The following is a 20,810-nucleotide window of genomic DNA, read 5'->3' as shown; positions in this document are numbered from 1 at the left end:
AACTGTCCCTAGGGAGGCAGAATCATTCCTGATTGAGAGCCACTAGTTTAGACAGATGGAAGGAATAACTGCCATCAGAAAGAACAATAATTTAACTCCTTCGGGTTATCAGTTTTGATGGGTGTGTAGGAAAGGGAACCAATAAAAAAATTTGGAAATTAACAGTACAGTCATCGGAGTTCCCGTCGTGGCGCAGTGGTTAACGAATCCGACTAGGAACCATGAGGTTGCGGGTTCGGTCCCTGCCCTTGCTCAGTGGGTTAAGGATCCGGCGTTGCCGTGAGCTGTGGTGTAGGTTGCAGACGCGGCTAGGATCCCGCGTTGCTGTGGCTCTGGCGTAGGCTGGCAGCTACAGCTCCAATTCGGCCCCTAGCCTGGGAACCTCCATATGCTGCGGGAGCGGCCCAAAGAAATAGCAAAAAGACAAAAAAAAAAAAAAGAAAAACAACCAAAAAAACCCCCAAAAAATAGTACAGTCATCAAAAATTCTTATAATTATTAACTGGGATAAACTGTAGAGTAGACACAATTAAAAGAATTAGGCAGTTTACCTAACTAGAACCCAATGCAGACAAAGGACTAAAATATATTTAGAAAGACAGACATTAGCTTGGGAGTCTGGAAGGAGGCAGCAGAGGAGGCAGCATCTATCACTCGAAGAGTCTTGGAAGATGTCCATACCCACACTTTTCTGGAACCTGTAAACTCCTGTTACATTACATGGCAAGAGAGACTTGGCAGATGTAATCAAGGTTGTTAAAGACGTCAAAATAGGGAGAGTGGTCTCAATTTTGCAGGGGGCCCCAATGCATTTGCCCAAACCCTTAAAAGTAGAGAAGTGTGAAGCAGGACTTGAGGGCCATTGGGGTTTGAGGATGGGGTGCAGTGTGACGAGGAAGCAGGCCTCTTGGAAGAGCTGAGTGGGGGTTGACAGCAAGCAGGGAATTGGGGCCTCCACCCTCCAGCAGTGGGGAACCGAATTCCTGCCAACAAGCCCAGTGGGTGGGGAAGCAGATTTCTTCTCTAGCCCAAGCCCCAGATCAAAGCCCAGGCTGCTGCCACCCTGATTTTGGCAGCAGAGCCCACCCAGACTTCTGCCCTACAGACCCATGAGATAATAAACGTGTGATGTCTTAAATGGCAAAGCTTTTGTTGACTAGTTACAGTAGGCGTAGAAAATCTCATTCATCAGAGAAGCAATACTTGAAGAAATACAATTACTAATTAGTAATTAGAGAAAAACCCCCTTGTGGTCCAGAGACAAGGCTAAGAAACAGGACATTAGTGAAAGGGAAAGGGACCCTGAGACTAGCAGAGAAATCACAGTTCTTAGGATCATGCCATGGAGGCACACTGTTTCACTCTACCAGTAAATGTCCAAGTATCCGGTCTGTTACACTCTCCTCTCTCTGCTACTTCGAGAATTGTTTGCTGTATGGTTTGATCAATCTTGCAGCAGACTACTCCTTCTGAATAAACAAGTATAGGAATGAATTTTTATGAGCACAAGTTAGATGTAGTCCATTTACAGCTATAGTTAAAGTCATCTTGGCTTAAAAATCAGAGTACAGTTAAAATGAGCAAATTTTAATGCAAACCACTTCGAGATTTTTTTTTTTTTCAAAATAAATTTAGAGCCTACAAACTTTCCTATGAAAGCATGTGGTGCTCTGGATTAAATGTTGGATTATGCTGCTACTTAGAAATCCTTTTAGAAAGTTTTCTTTCCCTAAGTGCTATAATATTGACTGGTCAATCTGACCTCTAAGCAGTTTCAGAGAATCGATATTGGCTTAGTCCCAGATTGGCAAAGTCTGGGGGGTAAAATAAGAGCTGTTGGTCCAGAAAAGACACCTAGAGATAAAGGGCTCTTTAAAGTATAGCAAATGCAAGACACATTAAATTCTAAAGGAACAACGTAAAATCACCTACAAAAGAAAAAGGGTCATGATTGTGCATTAAAAATTAAACAGAAACCTCTAATGATTAATAATAACACAGAGATAACCATGAAAGAAATTAAATCCAAACCCCTAAAATTTCAAATAATTGCACCTTCTCTATGGTCTGTACACTTTTTTTTTTTTTTTTTTTTTTTTTTACATATTACTATTGACACACACGTCATTCCATGACTTCCATTTTCCTTTGATGCCTCAGGTGACAACCCTCCTGTGATCATCACTGCCTCCTATCACAATGTACCAAGAAGGAAGAAGATACTGGGGGCAAAGCCTCTGCAGATGTAATGACCCTCTAATTTTATCAGGGTAGAATATCTTTTCTAGAATCTTATAACAGATTTTCTCTTTTTTATTTTTTTTTAATTTTTTTTGTCTTTTTGCCTTTTCTAGGACCACTCCCACGGGATATGGAGGTTCCCAGGCTAGGGGTCGAATCGGAGCTGCAGCCGCCAGCTTATGCCACGGCAACGCAGGATCTGAGCCACGTCTGCAACCTATACCACAGCTCACGGCAACACTGGATCCTTAACCCACTGAGCAAGGCCAGGGACTGAACCCGAAACCTCATGGCTTCTAGTCAGATTCGTTAACCACTGTGCCACATGGGAACGCCAACAGATTTTCTCTTAACATGTCACTGCAGAGCTGGGTCACACGGACACACACTCCTAGACAAAATATAGGCAATGGAGAACTGCACTGTCGGGGGCAACCTTGCTGCCCCCTATAATCGCCTGAGTTTATAAAACCTGGGCCCCACCTTCCCAGATTCTTATTTCCACGGCTGGGTGCGGTTGAAATGTCAGTATTTTTAAACATTTTCTGAACAATTGTAATATGCAGCAGGTTGAAACCCAGTGGTGTTCTACACCACTGCTCACAGCAACACCAGATCCTTAACCCACTGAGCAAGGCCAGGGATCGAACCCGCAACCTCATGGTTCCTAGTCAGATCTGCTAACCACTGCGCCACGATGGGAACTCCAAAAAATTTTGATTTTTTTGAAAATCTCTTTATTTCAGATTCATAGCTATAGTCACATAATCCTCAAAATCCATGTTTACAAGTGATCCAGGTTTACATCACAAGATCCCTATGCATACGCACATTAGGCAAAGGGAAAAAATTCTATATGTATTTTAGTAGTTGCATGGTTTCCAAGTGATGCTGCACTAGTGAAAACTGAAGAACACCCAATGCATTCGACAAAGGATAACCACTCTCAAATACAAGAAGCAAGGCATTAAAGGAAGGTTTCTGGTTTAGGCATAGAAAAATGCTAAAGGCATTTATGCTGACATAAATGCTTTAAGTTAGTACACAACCTATTGGGCAAATAAAACTACTACATAGGTTGGTACTTTCATTCCTGAATATTTGTGGTATGATATTCTCCATTTACGACACTTAAGTAACACATAAAATTTCAAGTCTGGGTTCTCAAAATAGTTGCTTGATATTTCTGAATAGTGTCTGGTGTACTCAGGGTGCCTTTTTCATTTATCTTTCTTCTTTTATGAGGGCTAGTGGGACTGTGCAATGCTAGAGCAATAATCCAGAATGTCCTGAATGGTGAATTCCATTGTAACACCAGATCCGGGGTAACAGCGCGCTATCAAACCTTCAAAATGCTTGTACTGGCGGATAAATTCGTCCTGCATGGAGTGCCACACGACCTGAAATAAAAATGAGGATGAAAGCTGCTCAACTGCAAATGGAAATAATATATAGTCCAGTATGTTGAAAAAAAAAGTCAAGACATATTCTAAGAAATTAGGACAGCATAATAGTTAAGAACACACATCTGGAGCTAGAATCCTGGCTCCTGCACCTGCCAGATGTGTGACCTGAGATGCTACATCACTGCTCTGTGGCTCCAGCTCCCTATCTGTAAGCCACGGTGATGAAGGTAATACCTTCCTCACAAGTTCTCCACGAGGGTTAAATGCGTGAATGTGTGTAAAGCACTCAGAACAGAGGTGACAGAGTAGCACACATGACACATCTGAGCTGTTTTCACATCCCCTCCTTACCCAACACATGTGGATATGCAACCCAGCCTGGCGACTATGTGAAATGTAGCAGTTAATGCCCAGATTCCATTTCAGATGAAAGTCTGACAATTTCTTTATCTAAAACTGATGATGCAAAACACTGCTGATGCCCTGGAGGGCACCGAAATGAGTCAGACAGATCATCTGTAGGCCAAGGAGTTGACAGACCTGAGGCACACACTGACAGCTAGCTAGTGAGCAGTGACGCTCAGGGACCCTTATTCGATATCAGCACAGCACACTGTGTGCCCCGGGTGTCACGCTGTATAAGTCACAGGCTGACCTGGTGAGGGAGGCACTGTGAACGCCGCCTGTATCTGTCAGTTGAGCAAATGCATTCTTCTATGATTTTCCTTGTAAACCCTAAATCTCCCAAGTTCTCAATTCCTAATAGTCAACTTAAAGACTATTCACTGAATCGTTTGACACTTTCTGCTTCATCTTTCAGCTCAGGGTATTTCTTCCATCTTGAATACCTCTTCTGCTACTTTATCTGCTAAGTCAGTATATGACTTTGCTTCACGAAGTCCTCCATGATGCCAGAGTCAGCATTATCCTCACGCTGCTTGGGGTCTCTAGGATGGTTTACCAACAACAGTGGCTCGGTCTGTGGTTTAGGCCTGGCTCTACAGTCCATCGGCCATGGAACCATGCTGTATTATTTCACCTCTCTGAGTTCTGATCTTCCTCAGGTGTAAAACAACGACAACAAGAGGAGTGCCTGCTGTACAGGCGAGTGTTATTTCTACTTCTCAAATAAAGAAACCGAGGCTCAGAAAGGTTAAGTAAGTTGCCCCCAGTCCTGCAGCTTTATCTGGAGCCAGATTATGAACCCATTTCCAAGCCCGACCCCCATGCTCAGAACCACTCCACTGTACCACCTGCCAGTTCAATTTCCTTTCTACCCTCAAAACAGAAACAAGACAAAAAAGCAACAAAAATACTCCACCCCAAACAAAAGAAAAACTGTGCCTCGAAACAATAAAACAAATGTAAAATAAACAGGAATAGTCACATAAACTTGTATAAATATTAATCCTTTTGGCCTCACAACTCATCGATCTGCTCTGTACATTAGGGAACTTTCCTCGTGCTAACATTAGAAAATGTCCAGCCTTTCTAGAGGACTATTACAGAAAAAAGCAATTGTGTGCGGCTGTGCATCTAGGATGGTCAGACGACCGAAGCATACCTGCAGTAGGTTCTCCTCTTCGCACAGGTGCTTATCGACCTTCTTGTAGAGGTTGTCCAGGCCTTTTTTCACCTCCTTCCCAGGATACTCTCTGATAACTTTCCGGAGCTCCTGCTTGTTAAATGCAAGCTGATAGCTTACTTCCTCCTCTCTTATACCCTGTGCTACCCGAGCTTCAACACCTTCAAAGAAATGCTGCAAGGAATGAAAAGGAAGTGGCTAAGAACTGCTGTCATTGTCACGTCAATTTAAAAACAAAATCTGGTTATAAAGTAGTATCTATTCACTGTGTAAAAATCGGACAAGTGTGAAAATATAAAGGATACAACAACCGGAGTTCCTGTCGTGGCGCAGTGGTTAACAAATCTGACCAGGAACCATGAGGTTGCAGGTTTGATCCCTGGCCTTGCTCAGTGGGTTAAGGATCCAGTGTTGCCATGAGCTGTGGTGTAGGTTGCAGATGCGGCTCGGATCCTGTGTTGCTGTGGCTGGGTGTAGGCCGGTGGCTACAGCTCTGATTAGACTCCTAGCCTGGGAACCTCCATATGCCACAGGAGCGGCCCTAGAAAAGGCAAAAAGACAAAAAAAAAAAAAAAAAAAAAAAGGATACAACAACCATCAGCTATTATCATACCTCTCAGAGATAATCACTGTTAACATTTTAGGTTTCCTTTTGGTCTTTTGATGTGTGAGTACATAAATGAGATTGTAAATTTGCATGTTGTATTTCCCATTCAATATTTTATAGGTTTTTTCCAATGAAGAAAGTTTAATGGCTGCATAAATATTCCATCCAATTACTGAACTACAGTTTGTTTATTCATTCCTACAGTATTAGGTACTTAATATTTTTCACTTTTTTTCCCTTGGAGGTGGCAAAATCTACTTGTTAAAAAAAAGTTTATTATTGGAGTTCCCATCATGGTGCAGTGGAAAGGAATCTGACTAGGAACCTTGAGGTTGCGGGTTCGATCCCTGGCCTTGCTCAGTGGGTTAAGGATCCAGTGCTGCAGTGAGCTGTGGTGTAGTTAGCAGATGTGGCTCAGATCTGGCGTTGCTGTGGCTGTGGTGTAGGCTGGCAGCTGCAGCTCTGATTTGACTCCTAGCCAAGGAACCTCCATGTGCTGTGGGTGTGGCCTGAAAAAAAAAAGTCATAATACTATAAGTTTAGTTGCCATAAATAACTTTCATACATAGGTATTTACCCACATTATTGATTACTATCCAGTATAAATTTCTAGGAGTATAATTCCTGAGTAGTATAATTGTAAGAATTCTGAAGATTCTTCATATTACACAAATTGCTTCCCAGAAAAGTTCAATCAATTTTTATTTCTGTCAATAGCGTATGAGACTGTTATCTCACCATCATCAGCATTATCATAATTAAAAAAACCTTTGCCATTTTAAAAAGTGAAAGAGGTTTACCTGTCACTACATTTTACAATTCTTTGGCTATAAATGAAGTCAACCTGCTTTTCATATGCTTAGTAGTAGTACATTCCAAACCCTTGCTTATTTATATATTGGGATCTTAGTGCTTTTTTAATTGATTTTAAAAAGATCTTTTATATTAAATATACTGACTGTTGTATTGTTAGAAATATTCTTCTCAGATGTCTTCTAGTATAATTGGGTTTTCAATATGCACAGTGATTGGCAAGCCTTCATTTGAGCACAATATGATTTAATACTGACAAGTATTAAATCCCCTCTCATTATTTTTCTCTAAAATTTTCTTAGCAATTATTATTTATTTATTCCTCATTAAATTATTAATTATTTGACAGTAATTTTTTGGACAAGCCTATTCCTGGTGCTTTTAAAAATTTGTTTCTACAAAGACTTTTTTTTTTTCTTTTCCAGGGCTGTACCCACGGCATATGGAGGTTCCTAGGCTAGGGGTCTAATTGGAGCTATAGCTGCCGGCATATACCACAGCCACAGCAACGCAGGATCCAAGCCACATCTGCGACCTACACCACAGCTAACGGCAACACCGGATCCTTAACCCACTGAGTGAGGCCAGGGATTGAACCCGCAACCTCATGGTTCCTAGTTGGATTTGTTAACCATTGAGCCACGACGGGAACTCCTACAAAGACTTTTAATTCGTTATTAAAACATACAGGAAGTAGATTGTCTTTTTGATATATTTATTTTGAACCCTACCACTTTACCAGACTAAATAATTTCAACATATTATATAGAGGTAATTATAATTCTGCCTCTCCTTTCTATATTGTTATGTTTCAGGTCTTACTGCATCTGTTAGAGCTTCCATATCAATGTTAAATAATAAAAGATCTACCAATGTTTCCGCTTTAAATTTGATTTCAAAGGGCGTGTCTCTCTGTTGCAGTGAAGTATCATGTAGGCTTTAAGTCTGGGACATACCTTTTACCCTAAAGGAGTATCTTTCTGTTCTTAAGTTTTATAAGGAATTGGCTCTATATTTAATTAAATGTCTTTTAAGTATTTCTTTGAATTGCTGACAACAGATACATCATTTTTATTTGACTCTAAGTTCAAACTGAAAACCTGTAGAAGATGACTAATCATACTTTGGCTAAAAGTCAGTGAGAAGGGGCCATTTAGATTCTACTACATTGCAAAGTTCTCTAAATCATCACTTCTTACTTGTTCTGATCAGACTTGCTCTGAGGAATGACAAGAAATGAAGAGAAAAGAAAAGGTAATGAACAAACCAACTTTTGGTTTTCCTCTTATCTTGATGCGAACTAGGCACGCAGGTTAGCCATTTAAGAGGTAAGGAATGGAAGGGTCTGGTAAAATGGAAAAGCCAAAATCTAGTCCATGCCCAGCTCTGCTACCTGCCAGTGCCAACTCTGTTCTGACTTTCAGTTGCTTCACCTGTATAATGGGGTAACACCATCTAATCCCACATCATGCTCACAAGAATTAAAAGAAGTAAAGCGTGCAGAACATCTAGTAGTGTCTTGCTTGCTGGCAACTGCAGCATCTGGGTCCCTCCTTCCTCATCCGTCCACATCAGTACGTAAACAAATTCAAAATTAGTATCTACTGTGTTATTCACACACGTACACACAAGGAAAAATATACTGAATGAAAATACACCCACATTTAGCTTTTCAAGAGGTTGTCCTAAAGAGTAAATGACGTAAGACTGAAGGTGGTCTGTGTATTTTTGTTTGGCTTCTTTTTTTTCAGCTTCTAGACATGAGATTTTCAAACGAGAAAGTGTTGCAAAAATATGGTGAAAGTTTTCCATCATGACTACATCCCTGGGCGTCTTCTGGCTTTCGTTGGCCACTTTCTCCACTAAAATGAAAATGGAATAACACCATTCTGGTATGAGTATGACTGTATTTGGCTATGAAAAACTTACATGAATTCTTTCATTTGTAAGTTTAAGAAGCACATTCCTGGATTTAATAAAATAAAATATACTGTATGGAAGGATCTTCACTAAATACTAAACAAAGCTAATTAAAGAAGTAATTTTGGGAGTTCCTGCTGTGGCACAGTGGAAACGAATCCAACTAGGAATGATGAGGTTGCAGGTTCGATCCCTGGCCTCACTCAGTGGGTTAAGGATCTGGCATTGCCGTGAGCTATGGTGTAGGTTGCAGACGTGGCTCAGATCTGGTGTTGCTGTGGCTCTGGTGGCTACAGCTCCGATTCGACCCCTAGCCTGGGAACCTCCATATGCCACCAGTGCGGCATTCAAAAGCCAAAAAAAAAAAAAAGAAAAAAAAATAATTTGGATGCACACTATTATAGGACAGATAAACAACAAACTCCTACTGCACAGTATGGGGAACTATTTTTAATATTCTGAAATAAACTACAATAGAAGAGAGGAAAAAAAAAAGAAATAAAACTGTGATAGTATGACCCAGTAATTCCATTTCTAATAATTGATTCTAAGGAAATTATAGAATAAGTATACAAAAATGTATGAAGGAAAACAGAAACAAACTAAAAGTCTATTTTTTTTTTCCTGTCTATTTAGGGCCACACCTGGGGCATATGGAGGATTCCAGGCCAGGGATGGAATCAGAGCTGCAGCTGCCGGCCTACACCACAGCCACGCAACACAGGATCTGAGCTGCATCTGCAACCTACACCGCAGCCCATGGCAACATTGGATCCTTAACCCACTGAGCGAGGCCAGGGATTGAGCCTTTATCCTCATGGATACTAGTTGGGTTTGCTACTACTAAGCCATGGTGGGAACTCCAAATTTATGAAATCTCTAGTTTCAGAAAACTTAAAAAAAAGACTATTGAATATGGAAGATAATAAACATATCTGTCCTCCAATGTCTGATTTACTAGAAATAATGAAAACAATCAACCAAAAAATTCTTTAGGATATAACAAAAGCTTACCGTTAACAAACACCCCTCTGATAAGTTTAGTATATGCTTTATCTAGGTCTCCACGACGCTCAGCATTTTTAAAGATCGATTCTGCAAGTCCAGCAAATTCTTCAAATTCAGCCACAAATGGAAGAATTCCTACTTTACTCTTCTTTGAGATCTTTACTTCTTCCATTTGCCTTATCTGGTTACTCTAAAGTTAGGCAGAAAGCAAGGGAGGGAAATATCCCAGCAACTTAGAAACAACATATAATTAAAAGTAAATGTATACATCATAGAGATGGGACATAATTCAGTGCCTAGAACATTTTGGACATTTACTAAAGATTAATACAAGAGGATAACTAAGAAAAACTATTTCTATAGATTGAAAAGTACATTTATTTTATTTAAGAAAATAAATTCAAGGGAAAAAAATCCAAATTATTTAAAACAAGATGCAATCAAAGTGAACTGCATGTCTTTGTTCAGAGTAAAAACAACAAAAAACATTTATATCATTTCTATAAGGTAAGTCTGCAGTTACTGCCCATTTTAAGGCAGAGCAGATACCAGAGCACACACAGAATCTCTCCAGATTATTTCTGGTTGGTGGCTATGTGGTCAAGTTTGAGAACAGTCATTCCCAAATCTCATTAGCCTAAAATGTGTTTGGTATGAGAACAGAGGAGTATGGAGTTGCATGATACAGTTTTCCAGGTAACTGTTAATTACTTATTCTAAAGTTGTTAGGCGAAGTGCTTGTGTAAGATGGAGACAAACTGCAAAAGGGATGTTTCACACAGATTCTAGACACTTGGGGTCAAAATGATCCATAGGTTCAATTAGGGTTCTGTGTATTTCTCAGGGTAAGCTCTATTCACAGTAAGAATTAGATTGCCAAACAGTGCTGGATCATTTTCAACTCCTACCTAAAATTTCATTGTGTTGAGATTTTGGGGGTATAACTTGAAAACCATTATGGCATATGGATTAGAAAAGTTAACTGTTCTGTTATTCAATATGGCATTGGAAGTCCTAGCCACAGCAATCAGACAAGAAAATGAAATAAAAGTAACGCAAACTGGAAAGGAAGAAATAAAACTCTCACTGTTTGTAGATGACATGATACTTTCTTTACATAGAAAGTCCTAAAAGACACTTCCAAAAAACTACTATAACTAATCAATGAATTTGGCAAAGTTGCAGATAACAAAGTTAATATACAGAAATCTATTACACTTCTGTATACTAATAAGGAATTATCAGAAAGAGGAATTAAGAAAAGAATCCTGGAGTTCCTGTCGTGGCACAGTGGTTAACGAATCCGACTAGGAACCATGGGGTTGCAGGTTTGGCCCCTGCCCTTGCTCAGTGGGTTAAGGATCTGGCGTTGCCATGAGCTGTGGTGTAGGTTGCAGACGCGGCTCGGATCCCGCGTTGCAGGGGCTCTGGTGTAGGCCGGTGGCTACAGCTCCGATTCAACCCCTAGCCTGGGAACCTCCATATGCCGCGAGAGTGGCCCAAGAAATAGCAAAAAAAAGTCAAAAAAAAGTCAAAAAAAAAAAAAAAAAAAAAAAGAAAAGAAAAGAATCCTGTCCACAATTGTAACAAAAAGAATAAAATATCTAGGAATGAAGCTAACCAAGGAAGTAGAAGACTTGTATTCTGAAAACTGTTGGTGTAAGAAATTTGAAGACAATAATAAATGTAAAAATAAACCATGCTTAAAAATTGGAAGAATTAATACTGTTAAAATGACCATACTGCCCAAGGCAATCTAAAGAGTCAGTGCAATCCCTATCAAAATACCAATGACATTTTCCACAGAACTAGAACAAATAATTCAAAAATTAGTAAGAAAACACAAAAGACCACAATAACCAAAGCAATCTGGAGAAATAATAAAGTTGCAGTTACTATGTTCCCTGATTTGAAACTATACTACAAAGCTATAATCATCAAAACAGTATGGCACTGGCACAAAAAACAAGACACAGATATCAATGGAACATAACAGAGAGCCCAGAAATAAACCCAAGCTTATATGGTTAACTAATCTATGACAAAGAAGACAAGAATATACAATGAGGAAGAGATAGTCAAATCACATTATTTTCAAAGGTTTAATAGTGCAAATCCATGTCACTATAAGTGTGAAGAATCCTGAAAAGCAAATTAAATGCAGCTAAGAAATGCACTGGATTGCGAAGTCCAGCTTGGCAGTCTTGATGTGTCAATTACCTTTTACCTGTAGCTCTAGCTCTTGCCAGGCCCTGTTCCTTGAAGAACACTTTGGGCTTGGCCACCAGAAAAAAGTACCAAAGTCAGGTGCTATCTATTCCACTTTCTGTAGTCATGTGACATTCATGTTTTTGGCTTAATACACACAGACCCATCCATTACCTTTTCCGGCACACCCTAGGTTCTGATCTTGTCCTGAGTACCAAAGTGTGTAACACTTCCTGAGCACACACAATCAACTAGACATTGTGAAAAGACATGAGTTAAAATAAGAAACAGATGACAGGCAAAAGGAACCATCTTTCTCCCTTTGGTAAATAAAGGCAGATCCTTTAAAACTTATGCAATTTAGGAGAAAATAGGAGTTTATACCTTTGCCCAGGTCAATTTTACTGGATTTCTTCACTTTCCAGGCTTGAAAGTAACATGAACATTCTTTAATAGACTATTATTAATTAGTATTACTATTACCACCACCACCATCACAAGTGCATAGTTAGTCAACTCTTACTCTGCGCCAGGCCATGTGCTAAGCACTTCACGTGTCTAGGTCTATCTGGTACTACATCTTACGCTTTTAACAATTAGGTTCTATTGGGTTGAGAGATATTATACAAAGTTATATTTTACTGATAAAAGCAACAAAACCTTGATATTCTATAAATGCATAGTGTTAGTGTTCTAGCTACATTCCACGGGACTCCTCTTAGCCTTTGGCAGTTCTTCCTTTTCCTTTTGGCTATCAGCTTGGAAGCAGACCTTTAAGGTTTATCATCACCTTTGGAGAGGGCAGGGTAGGGAAGAGGATAAGCCTCCAATAGTCAAATCTTATATTTTCAATGCCATGTGAAATCACTTGGTAGGGAAGGAGGACTGACAAGTCTGTTGAGGTGACATTTAAGTTTTTACAGTGGACACAGACAGTTTTTAAATTTTCAGAAACTCAGATACTATTTCTTTAAAGTACAAAAAAAGATATGAATTTTAATTGCTCTTAATATTTTTATTATTCTCCCATGAGTCTATGGATATTTGAGAACTGGATTTAACTTAGAGGTTACACAGTAGAAAAATTCAGATGATAATTATTTCTTTACATACTAGATATATTAATAAAAGGAAACGTTTGTTTTGCAACCTGGCCCAGTCCAGTTCATATCTACAAACCTAACAGAAAAAATAAAGTTGTTAACGATTTTTTTTCCTATTAGAAAATGATGATTGCCAAAAGTTAACATAGGAACAATTTATTCTTAAAATAAAGCAATATGATTATTAAAGCTATCGAACAACTTAATCAACTAAAATAACCCAACTATTAATGATCTTATTGGAGTATATTAAAAAAGAAAAGCAACAAATTCAAGTGATAGTTTCAACTGTTTCATTAAATCTATGGCACTAATCAGTCAGCTGAGATTACAGCTATTCAGTGCACCTCTCAAGCAGCTGCTGCAGCTATGCCTCCTACTCCAGGACTTGCCAAGGTTCACAGTGTGGATGGGAAACTAGCACATACAGCACCATCAACTCTGCTCCTGTGTACTGCAGACAGCACCCTGCTTCCAGGTGCTGGAGGATGTGAGCAGAGCCCCCCCAGGCAAAGCTGGAAATCTCTTGCTTTAAATGCAGTTTTTTTTTTTTTTTCCCCAGTGGTTAGAATTGGAAGTTACTTCAAACAACAAACAAACAACTTACAATACATTTGTCAAAGTTCCTTTTGACAGTCACCAAAACATTTCCCAATGTAGTACTCAGAAAAGAGGCAGGGTCCACATTTTGGGCAGTCCACACATGATGACTCATTTTGACTAGCATGTAAAGGGAGTTAAAACTATCGATTTTGTCTCCTAATGCAATAAGGTTGTTGAGTTCTGGCTCAATGCAGCGAAATATTTTAATCATCATTTGGCGGATCATATCTTTCCTGTTTAGGAAACATACAAAATAGAGGGAAGTTATTACAAGTTACAGGTGTAATCCTCTGGTTATACAAAAAATGACTAAAATTTGCTATTTCAACTAACACTGCCCAAGTATGATGACCTAATTACTCTACAGTGGTTTCAATACAAACATGTTTTTTTGAAGTGAGGTTTTATCACTCAAAGTAACTTTGGTATTTGTAAAGCTGGGTCCTGAAATGTGCTTTGTGATTTCTGATAAATACATTGCGATTCAAACACTACTTCCTACCAGCAAACATCAAAATGGACTGCATTTTTGGATTCCTAGAGAAGGGAAGAGCTGCATCATAAACAGAGCTGATTTTACTTCAGTAAGATGTTTGGTGAAACACTGGGGAGCCAGGCCGGTGGGCTCAGTGCTGCCAAGTTATGGGGTTATCTGGACTCCATATCGAGACGCACTCCTTTCTGCTAAGTTTAAAGTTCATGTTTTTCCAAAACAAACAAGAGACAGTAACAACACCTACTCAGACGAAACAGGCAGTGGTGTGCCAGAATTATGTTGCCGTGACAATGTTCCGCCATCGAGGTCCTCTGCTTCAGTCTGCAAAAATTATCAGGTACTTTACATAATAAAAGACCAACAATCTGACTAGTTTCTATAGTAATAGCCTGCTCAGTCTTAAAGTTCCTAGGAGAGAATACAGTATGAGAAATAATGATTTTTAAAGGTGATATTACTGATAAAATGGTGTAATTTAGTATGCTGTTTAAGAATATTCAGGAAATGCTTTGTTCTGAGATTTTCCTGGAGAATTACTGTGGCTAGCGTGAGAAGTTGTGTTTGTGTGTTCACTGGGCGGAGTAGAGGGAGGGAGAGGAGGCTGGGGGTGCGTGGGAATGGGAGGGCAGCTCAACAAAAAGCTGAAAACATCTAGAAACAACTTTCAAGAGTGAATTTTAAAAATTAAAGAAATCTCCTTGATGAAGAGTTTTCACAGAAGCCAACAAGCAATCAAATGCACTGCCAGCACCATCCATCTACAACAAAAAAATCCCCAAACATCTGAAGCAATTTCTCATTCATTTGAGGACAGCTTTTCATATGTTGGTTCTCTTTTTAAAGATGATCTTAATGTAAAAAAAAAAAAAAAAAATCACTTGATTTGCATGTGCTTTTCGGTTCTTCGAAATATTCTAGCAAATCTCTCACTTTATTTTCTTACATTTATGCCATTAGGGAGGCATGATGAATAGGGATTATTATACCTACTGCACAGATGAGGAAAAACAGGGATTAAATAATTGACTTACGGTCTCATAGTTAGTAACAAAGCCATAAAAAAGACTCAGGTATGAGGCGTCACCATTCTTTTTCCTTTCTTTCTTTCTTTCTTTTTTTTTTTTTAAGGGCATGGTATATAGACTCAAACATCTTTTTTATTTTTTTAATTCTAGTTTTTCTTGATGGGTGCTAAAATACTAAAATTGTATTTTAAATAATGTTTTTTACAAAGTAAATTCAGACATTTTCCCCCTCATTAATTTAGAGAATGTCTGGGTCTAAGATTATCTAGAATATTAGATTAGATGTCCAAACTCTATTACTCTTGTTATTATCTTATATGAAAAAAGTTATTATAAAAATCCTTACATTGTAAATTCTTTTTCTTTTCTGATACTGAAATTGTGACATATTAATTATGTTAATTATTCCACAGATGATAAATCCTAGCCAATAAACAAATGTGAGGCATACCATCATTCCTGGCACACTTGGATGTTGCTGCAGTTTGAAAAGTTTCCCTATGAAGTCCTGTTCTGCCAGACACAGGGGCTCCAGCTCACTGAGAACCTGTTCAAAGATCTGAAGAAAACCAAAATGATCCTACAAAGAACTGAACCAACATGCTTACAATAACATTTTATGTTTAAACACTTTTCTGAGGGGACTTTATAATCTCAACAGAACCCCCAAAACACACACTCCCAAGACTGACAGGACAATGCAGTATTATGGAGGCATAACAGGGCCAGGATAAAAACTCATGACAACTATTCACTTAAAGTTGGAAGGAGGAACACAGAGATAAACTTTTAAAACTTGTTTAATGCACTGTAGAGAACAGTTTTGCTTGATAAAAGCTGGTTCCTCTCCACTTCATAGTTGCTCAAATAACTTTACAATATAAGCATTTCATGTGTGGTTTTTTCTTTTCTTTTCTTTTTTTTTTTACTTTGTAGGACCGCACCTGCAGGGTATGGAGGTTTTCAGGCTAGGGGTCTAATCTGAGCTGCAGCTGCCAGCCTACACTACAGCTCATGGCAATGCTGGATCCTTAACCCACTGAGCAGGGTCAGGGATCGAACCCTCAACCTCATGGTTCCTAGTAGAATTCGTTTCCGCTGCGCCACAACAGGAACTCCCACTTTAGGATTTATAACAAATTTTAATAAAGCTGTTATGTCATTTAATTGATAAATCACATTTCAGTTGTCATTTGACCAGTATTTTTTTCAGATTCAGAACTGCAAAGTAAGACATGGTTAATTAAAAGAGGCAACAGAGCCCAAATCTCTGAGAACAATTAAATCAATAAACTGATACTAGAAAACAAATATTAATTTTTAAGAAGTACTTGTTGGGAGTTTCCGTCATGGCTCAGGGGTTAATGAATCCAACTAGGAATCATGATGTTGTGAGTTCGATCCCTGGCCTCACTCAGTGGGTTAAGGATCCAGCGTTGCTGTGAGCTGTGGTGTGGGTTGCAGACGTGGCTTGGATCCTATGTTGCTGTGGCTCTGGCATAGGCTGGTGGCTACAGCTCTGATTAGACCCCTAGTCTGGGAACCTCCATATGCCACGGGAGCGGCCCTAGAAAAGGCAAAAAGGCAAAAAGGCAAAAAGGCAAAAAAAAAAAAAAAAAGGGAAGTACCGTTGGCATTCCCTGGTGGCGCAGTGGGTTAAGGATCCCGTGTAGTCACCACCCCAGCTCGGGTGGTGGCTGTGGCATGGCTTTATCCCTGGTCTTGGAATTTCCGCATGCCGTGGGCTCAGCCAAAAGAAAAAAATAAGCACTTGTCTTTTACTTTACCTTATCAAACTTGGTTCTGTCGGCAACATCAAGGTCAGAGGCAGACATGTTCCCCATATCCAACAAAGAAGATGACTGAGATCTGCGATTCCCTGAACTCTGAACACTGAGTTTGTTTAGACTAGACGTAGATCCTGTTAATTTCCCGGAACTTCCATGAAGACCTAAGAAATAATAAAACTTTAAAAGCTGTGACCTTCACGACTAAAAGACCCAGAGCTAAACCAGGGCTATCGGTTACTGCCTTGGCCTTCGGGGCTCACACTAGTTAGGGCAGGAGTCTACCACACAGGTCAGCTGTAGGGTGCCTTTCTCTTTCATTAACATGTGTCCTCTTCCTGAGCGTTCTGTAAAGAGCAGTGAAACCACACAGAGTCACAGAATAGACTGAAAGGGATTGCAGAGATCATGTCATGCTCGGCCCAGTCTCACCACAAAGGTTAGGTTGTCTAATGACCTCTTTCAAGTAGAGGAGGGTTTCTGTCCTACTCAAAAGACATGAATATGGATGCAAGTCACTGACTCCCTGGAGTACTAGCTAACATGACTGTTACATTCCTGAAAAAAAACCCGCCATAGCCCAATATTCTTCGTCTCCACATGAAATCAACATATTAGGCTGAACCATATGAAACTGCCAATACTCAATTATTCTTGCCCTACCAAAAAAGTCAATTATACACTATTTGAATTAATACATTCCTGAACCCAGAAACTTTGCTTTTACAGTAAATGAACTGATTAACTAAAGTTCTTTAAAAGCTAAACAAAAAGAAAAAAAAAAAAAACCTGAAAATTTGCTATATTTAAAATTCAACTAAAATATAATACACTTATCATTAACTATTTATATAGGACATCTGAGTTCCACTGTAAACATAGGTATCTATCACTGCTATGAGGAAAAATGAGAAAAATATATGTGCACAATATCCTACCTATATCAAAGAATTAAAGGATTCCACTTTTAAAAACAATGTGATATTCAACATGCAATTCATACGATTAGACAAATCACTCAATATTCCCAGTAGATCACTAAATAATGATAGAAAATAGGCACTAAAATAAAAATAAAATTTGATCTCAAAGATGTAAAAAAAAAAGTGATATCTTTACTCAGAATTAAATGTCAACAATAAAAATCTTTTTATTCCTCTTGAATATTTCTCAGCTAACCTGTATTATTTGCTGATGGTCAGAAGGGACAAATGACATAGTAAGTGATGAAGAGATAGGAGGACAGGGAATTCCTTCCATGGTGCAGCAGGTTAAGGATCCCATGTTGCCTCTGCAGTGGCGCGGATGCCATCCCTGGCCTGGCACAGTGGGTTAAGGATCTGACATTGTTGCAGTTGAGACACAGGCTGTAGCTGTGGCTCCGATTTGATCCCTGGCCCAGGAACTTCCATATGCCTAGGTGCAGTTGAAAAAGAAGAAAAATACAGAAGGATAATTAAAGACAAACTTTGGATTCATTATGCAAAATCTGACCTTATCTATAAGAATTTTCATAGTTTCTAAACACAGCCTGCAAACAAAAGTATAACGGTTAAGACTTTTCATAAACTTCTGACTACCCACCATGTGTTTTTAACTGTAATACATAGTTCTTGGATATAGTCATACCACTGCCATCATGTTGATTTTCTTTGACCAATACCTGGCAACTTAGAGCAATCAATATTTTTGGTGTAACTTCTTTCAAGACAAATAACTAACTTCTAGACATTAAACAAACATGCATGGAGAATACCTACTAGTACACAAGCATACTCACTCTCTGTTTCCTGTTTGACAGCACTTTCTTTTCGGGGCAGTGTAGCTGTGATGGATTAGGTTGCAAGCATCAAAGACAAAGACAAGTTAATAAACTGCAATTTGCACAAACCATGCACAAGAGGAAGTTAAAGCTCTAGTTTAAAAGACACATGCAAAGAACCATGAGCATCAAGTCACGAGAGATGCAACACATGTTTAGTTGGTCAGCTGCTGTTTGAAAAATTACATGACAGAAAAAACTTCAATAGTCTTTTTATGTACTGTTTTATGCAGGTATTCAGGTAAAAATATCTATATTTATAAACCTCCCCCATACTTTTAAACGATCTTTAAAAAAAGTTTATGAAGCTGATGTCCTTAAAGATTGTATTTGCAAGTTTTGGTTCCTGAAGAAAATACAGTTAAGTAAATAATTTAATACAGTGGGCATTTATTAGAATGAAGTTGTAGATTTAGACATTAAATGCGGCAACAATCTCGTATTCAGTGAAAAGCTCCTGAAAGGAACCTCCACTGTACGAAATGATTTTATACTCCATTTTATAAAAAATTACATAACACTTTAAAATCATTTTCGAATATCAAGCTGAACTACGTAATAACTTAACTGGCTTTTTTTTAGGTTTGTGAACACCTAGGATGAAAGGTATAAATTACAATACTAACTGATTATCAGAAGATGGGCTGATGGAAGGGTAAAGCTGAGGGTTTAACAGTTCTAATAGGACTGAGGGTTTAACAGTTCTAATAGGAACTGGGGCTCTTTTAGGGGCATCTGGCATTTCTTTTATCTAAAGCCTCTCTCTAGCTGACATTTATTAGATCAGCACTAAAAATCATCCTGAGAAACATTCTAAACCCAAATTAGAAGTGAATGTGAAAGGTGAAGAAAGAAATTACAGAATGAAAGAGAAAAGTAAAGACTATAAATCTAAAAATATTTAAAAAAATAGAAAACAGGAGTTCCCGTCGTGGCGCAGTGGTTAACGAATCCGACTAGGAACCATGAGGTTGCGGGTTCGGCCCCTGCCCTTGCTCAGTGAGTTAACCATCCGGCGCTGCCGTGAGCTGTGGTGTAGGTCGCAGACTCGGCTCGGATCCCACGTTGTTGTGGTTCTGGCCTAGGCTGGTGGCTGCAGCTCCGATTCGACCCCTAGCCTGGGAACCTCCATATGCCGAGGGAGCGGCCCAAGAAATGGCAAAAAGACAAAAAAAAAAAAAAAAAAAAAAAATAGAAAACAACATGTCAACTGTCAGTATCCCTGCCAAACTTCAAGTCCGAGTATCACCTACTCAGGCGCCATGGCAGAGACATGGGACTCTTCCCATCCTCCTTACATGAAGCTCAAGGGAAGAGGAATTGGTAAGGCTGGACTTAAGGTGGCGGCAGGGAGGGATGGCCAGAGCCACCAGCAGGCCAACCTGGACAGCATACTCTGGTGGCCTTAGTGCCAGGGCAAAGGTACTTCATACTTTTCTATTTTTCCAGTAGTTAATAAAGAATACAGAGTTACTATCAGTGCCCCATTTAGAGCTCATAAGAAGCCTATACTCTTTATTGGCAATAAGCAACAGTATTTCAATAAACTTTTATATATCTTTAAATAATCCCTGCTAGATTATAAGCTTTAGGAGAGTAGAGTCTTTGCTCATTGCTGCATTCTCAGTAACAAGCAGTGCTTATTACATAATAGGTAATTCTAAAACATTTACTGAATAAGTCTTCCAGTCAGGACTGAATTCAGTACTGTGTTCAAGACTCTCTTTGGAATCAACAAGGTTTCTTAATTTAGTAGAGAAAGAATGAAAAAATGATTTTGGTGTACTTTAAGAATTTGGAATATTAAGTATGAGGAAATAATTATGCAAATGCATACATTTATGGGTTAAAGTAATATATGTGTGTGTAACTATCTCAACTGCAGAAAGAAAAAATGGGTGATTTTAAAAATAATCACTCAATTTCCTCTGCTTGCCTTTTCATTAAGTACACCTACAGAATAAAAAGGGAAAACAAAACACCAAAGTATCAATCGTAGGGGGCAATTTCTGAGGATATCAAAATAAACCTACAGATCAAAAAAAGCAAAGACATACCTAAAGACCTTATCACAAGGGAAAAGATACTTCACTGGCCTTTTAACATGATTCTGAATGATCTGAGCTGAGATGTTAAAGATTTGAGTGGTTCAAGAAGAAAGTATCCCCTGAATCTCCAAGACTAGA

At 38.9% G+C, this 20,810-nt stretch overlaps 1 protein-coding gene across 44 annotated transcripts in view; it reads right to left on the bottom strand.

The window, feature by feature from the left end:
* Positions 1-3,086: 3,086 nt before the first annotated feature.
* Positions 3,087-20,810, bottom strand: part of EXOC1 (exocyst complex component 1) — a 56,709-nt gene continuing 38,985 nt past the window's right edge. For 13 of the 44 annotated variants that reach the window (XM_021101339.2, XM_005666704.4, XM_084972296.1 and 10 more), the window contains 8 exons: positions 16,803-16,966; positions 15,467-15,574; positions 14,235-14,311; positions 13,499-13,727; positions 9,587-9,770; positions 8,315-8,514; positions 5,212-5,406; positions 3,087-3,641 (listed from right to left, as the gene is read on the bottom strand). In XM_021101339.2, coding sequence (XP_020956998.1) covers positions 3,489-3,641; positions 5,212-5,406; positions 8,315-8,514; positions 9,587-9,770; positions 13,499-13,727; positions 14,235-14,311; positions 15,467-15,574; positions 16,803-16,966 — 1,310 coding nt within the window. In that variant the 3' untranslated portion in view covers positions 3,087-3,488. Of the gene's footprint in view, positions 3,642-5,211; positions 5,407-8,314; positions 8,515-9,586; positions 9,771-13,498; positions 13,728-14,234; positions 14,399-15,466; positions 15,575-16,802; positions 16,967-18,582; positions 18,628-20,810 lie in introns of all 44 variants that reach the window. The other 31 variants (XM_005666702.4, XM_005666705.4, XM_013978732.3 and 28 more) reach the window with 9 other exon arrangements.

The sequence above is a fragment of the Sus scrofa genome, chromosome 8 (assembly GCF_054392235.1).
Source record: "Sus scrofa isolate SSC_HxYL_T2T_F1_AM1 chromosome 8, Sscrofa_HxYL_maternal_Yorkshire_Landrace_v2.0, whole genome shotgun sequence".
Taxonomy (NCBI): Eukaryota; Metazoa; Chordata; class Mammalia; order Artiodactyla; family Suidae; genus Sus; species Sus scrofa.
This window is presented reverse-complemented; position numbering and strand designations above follow the sequence as displayed.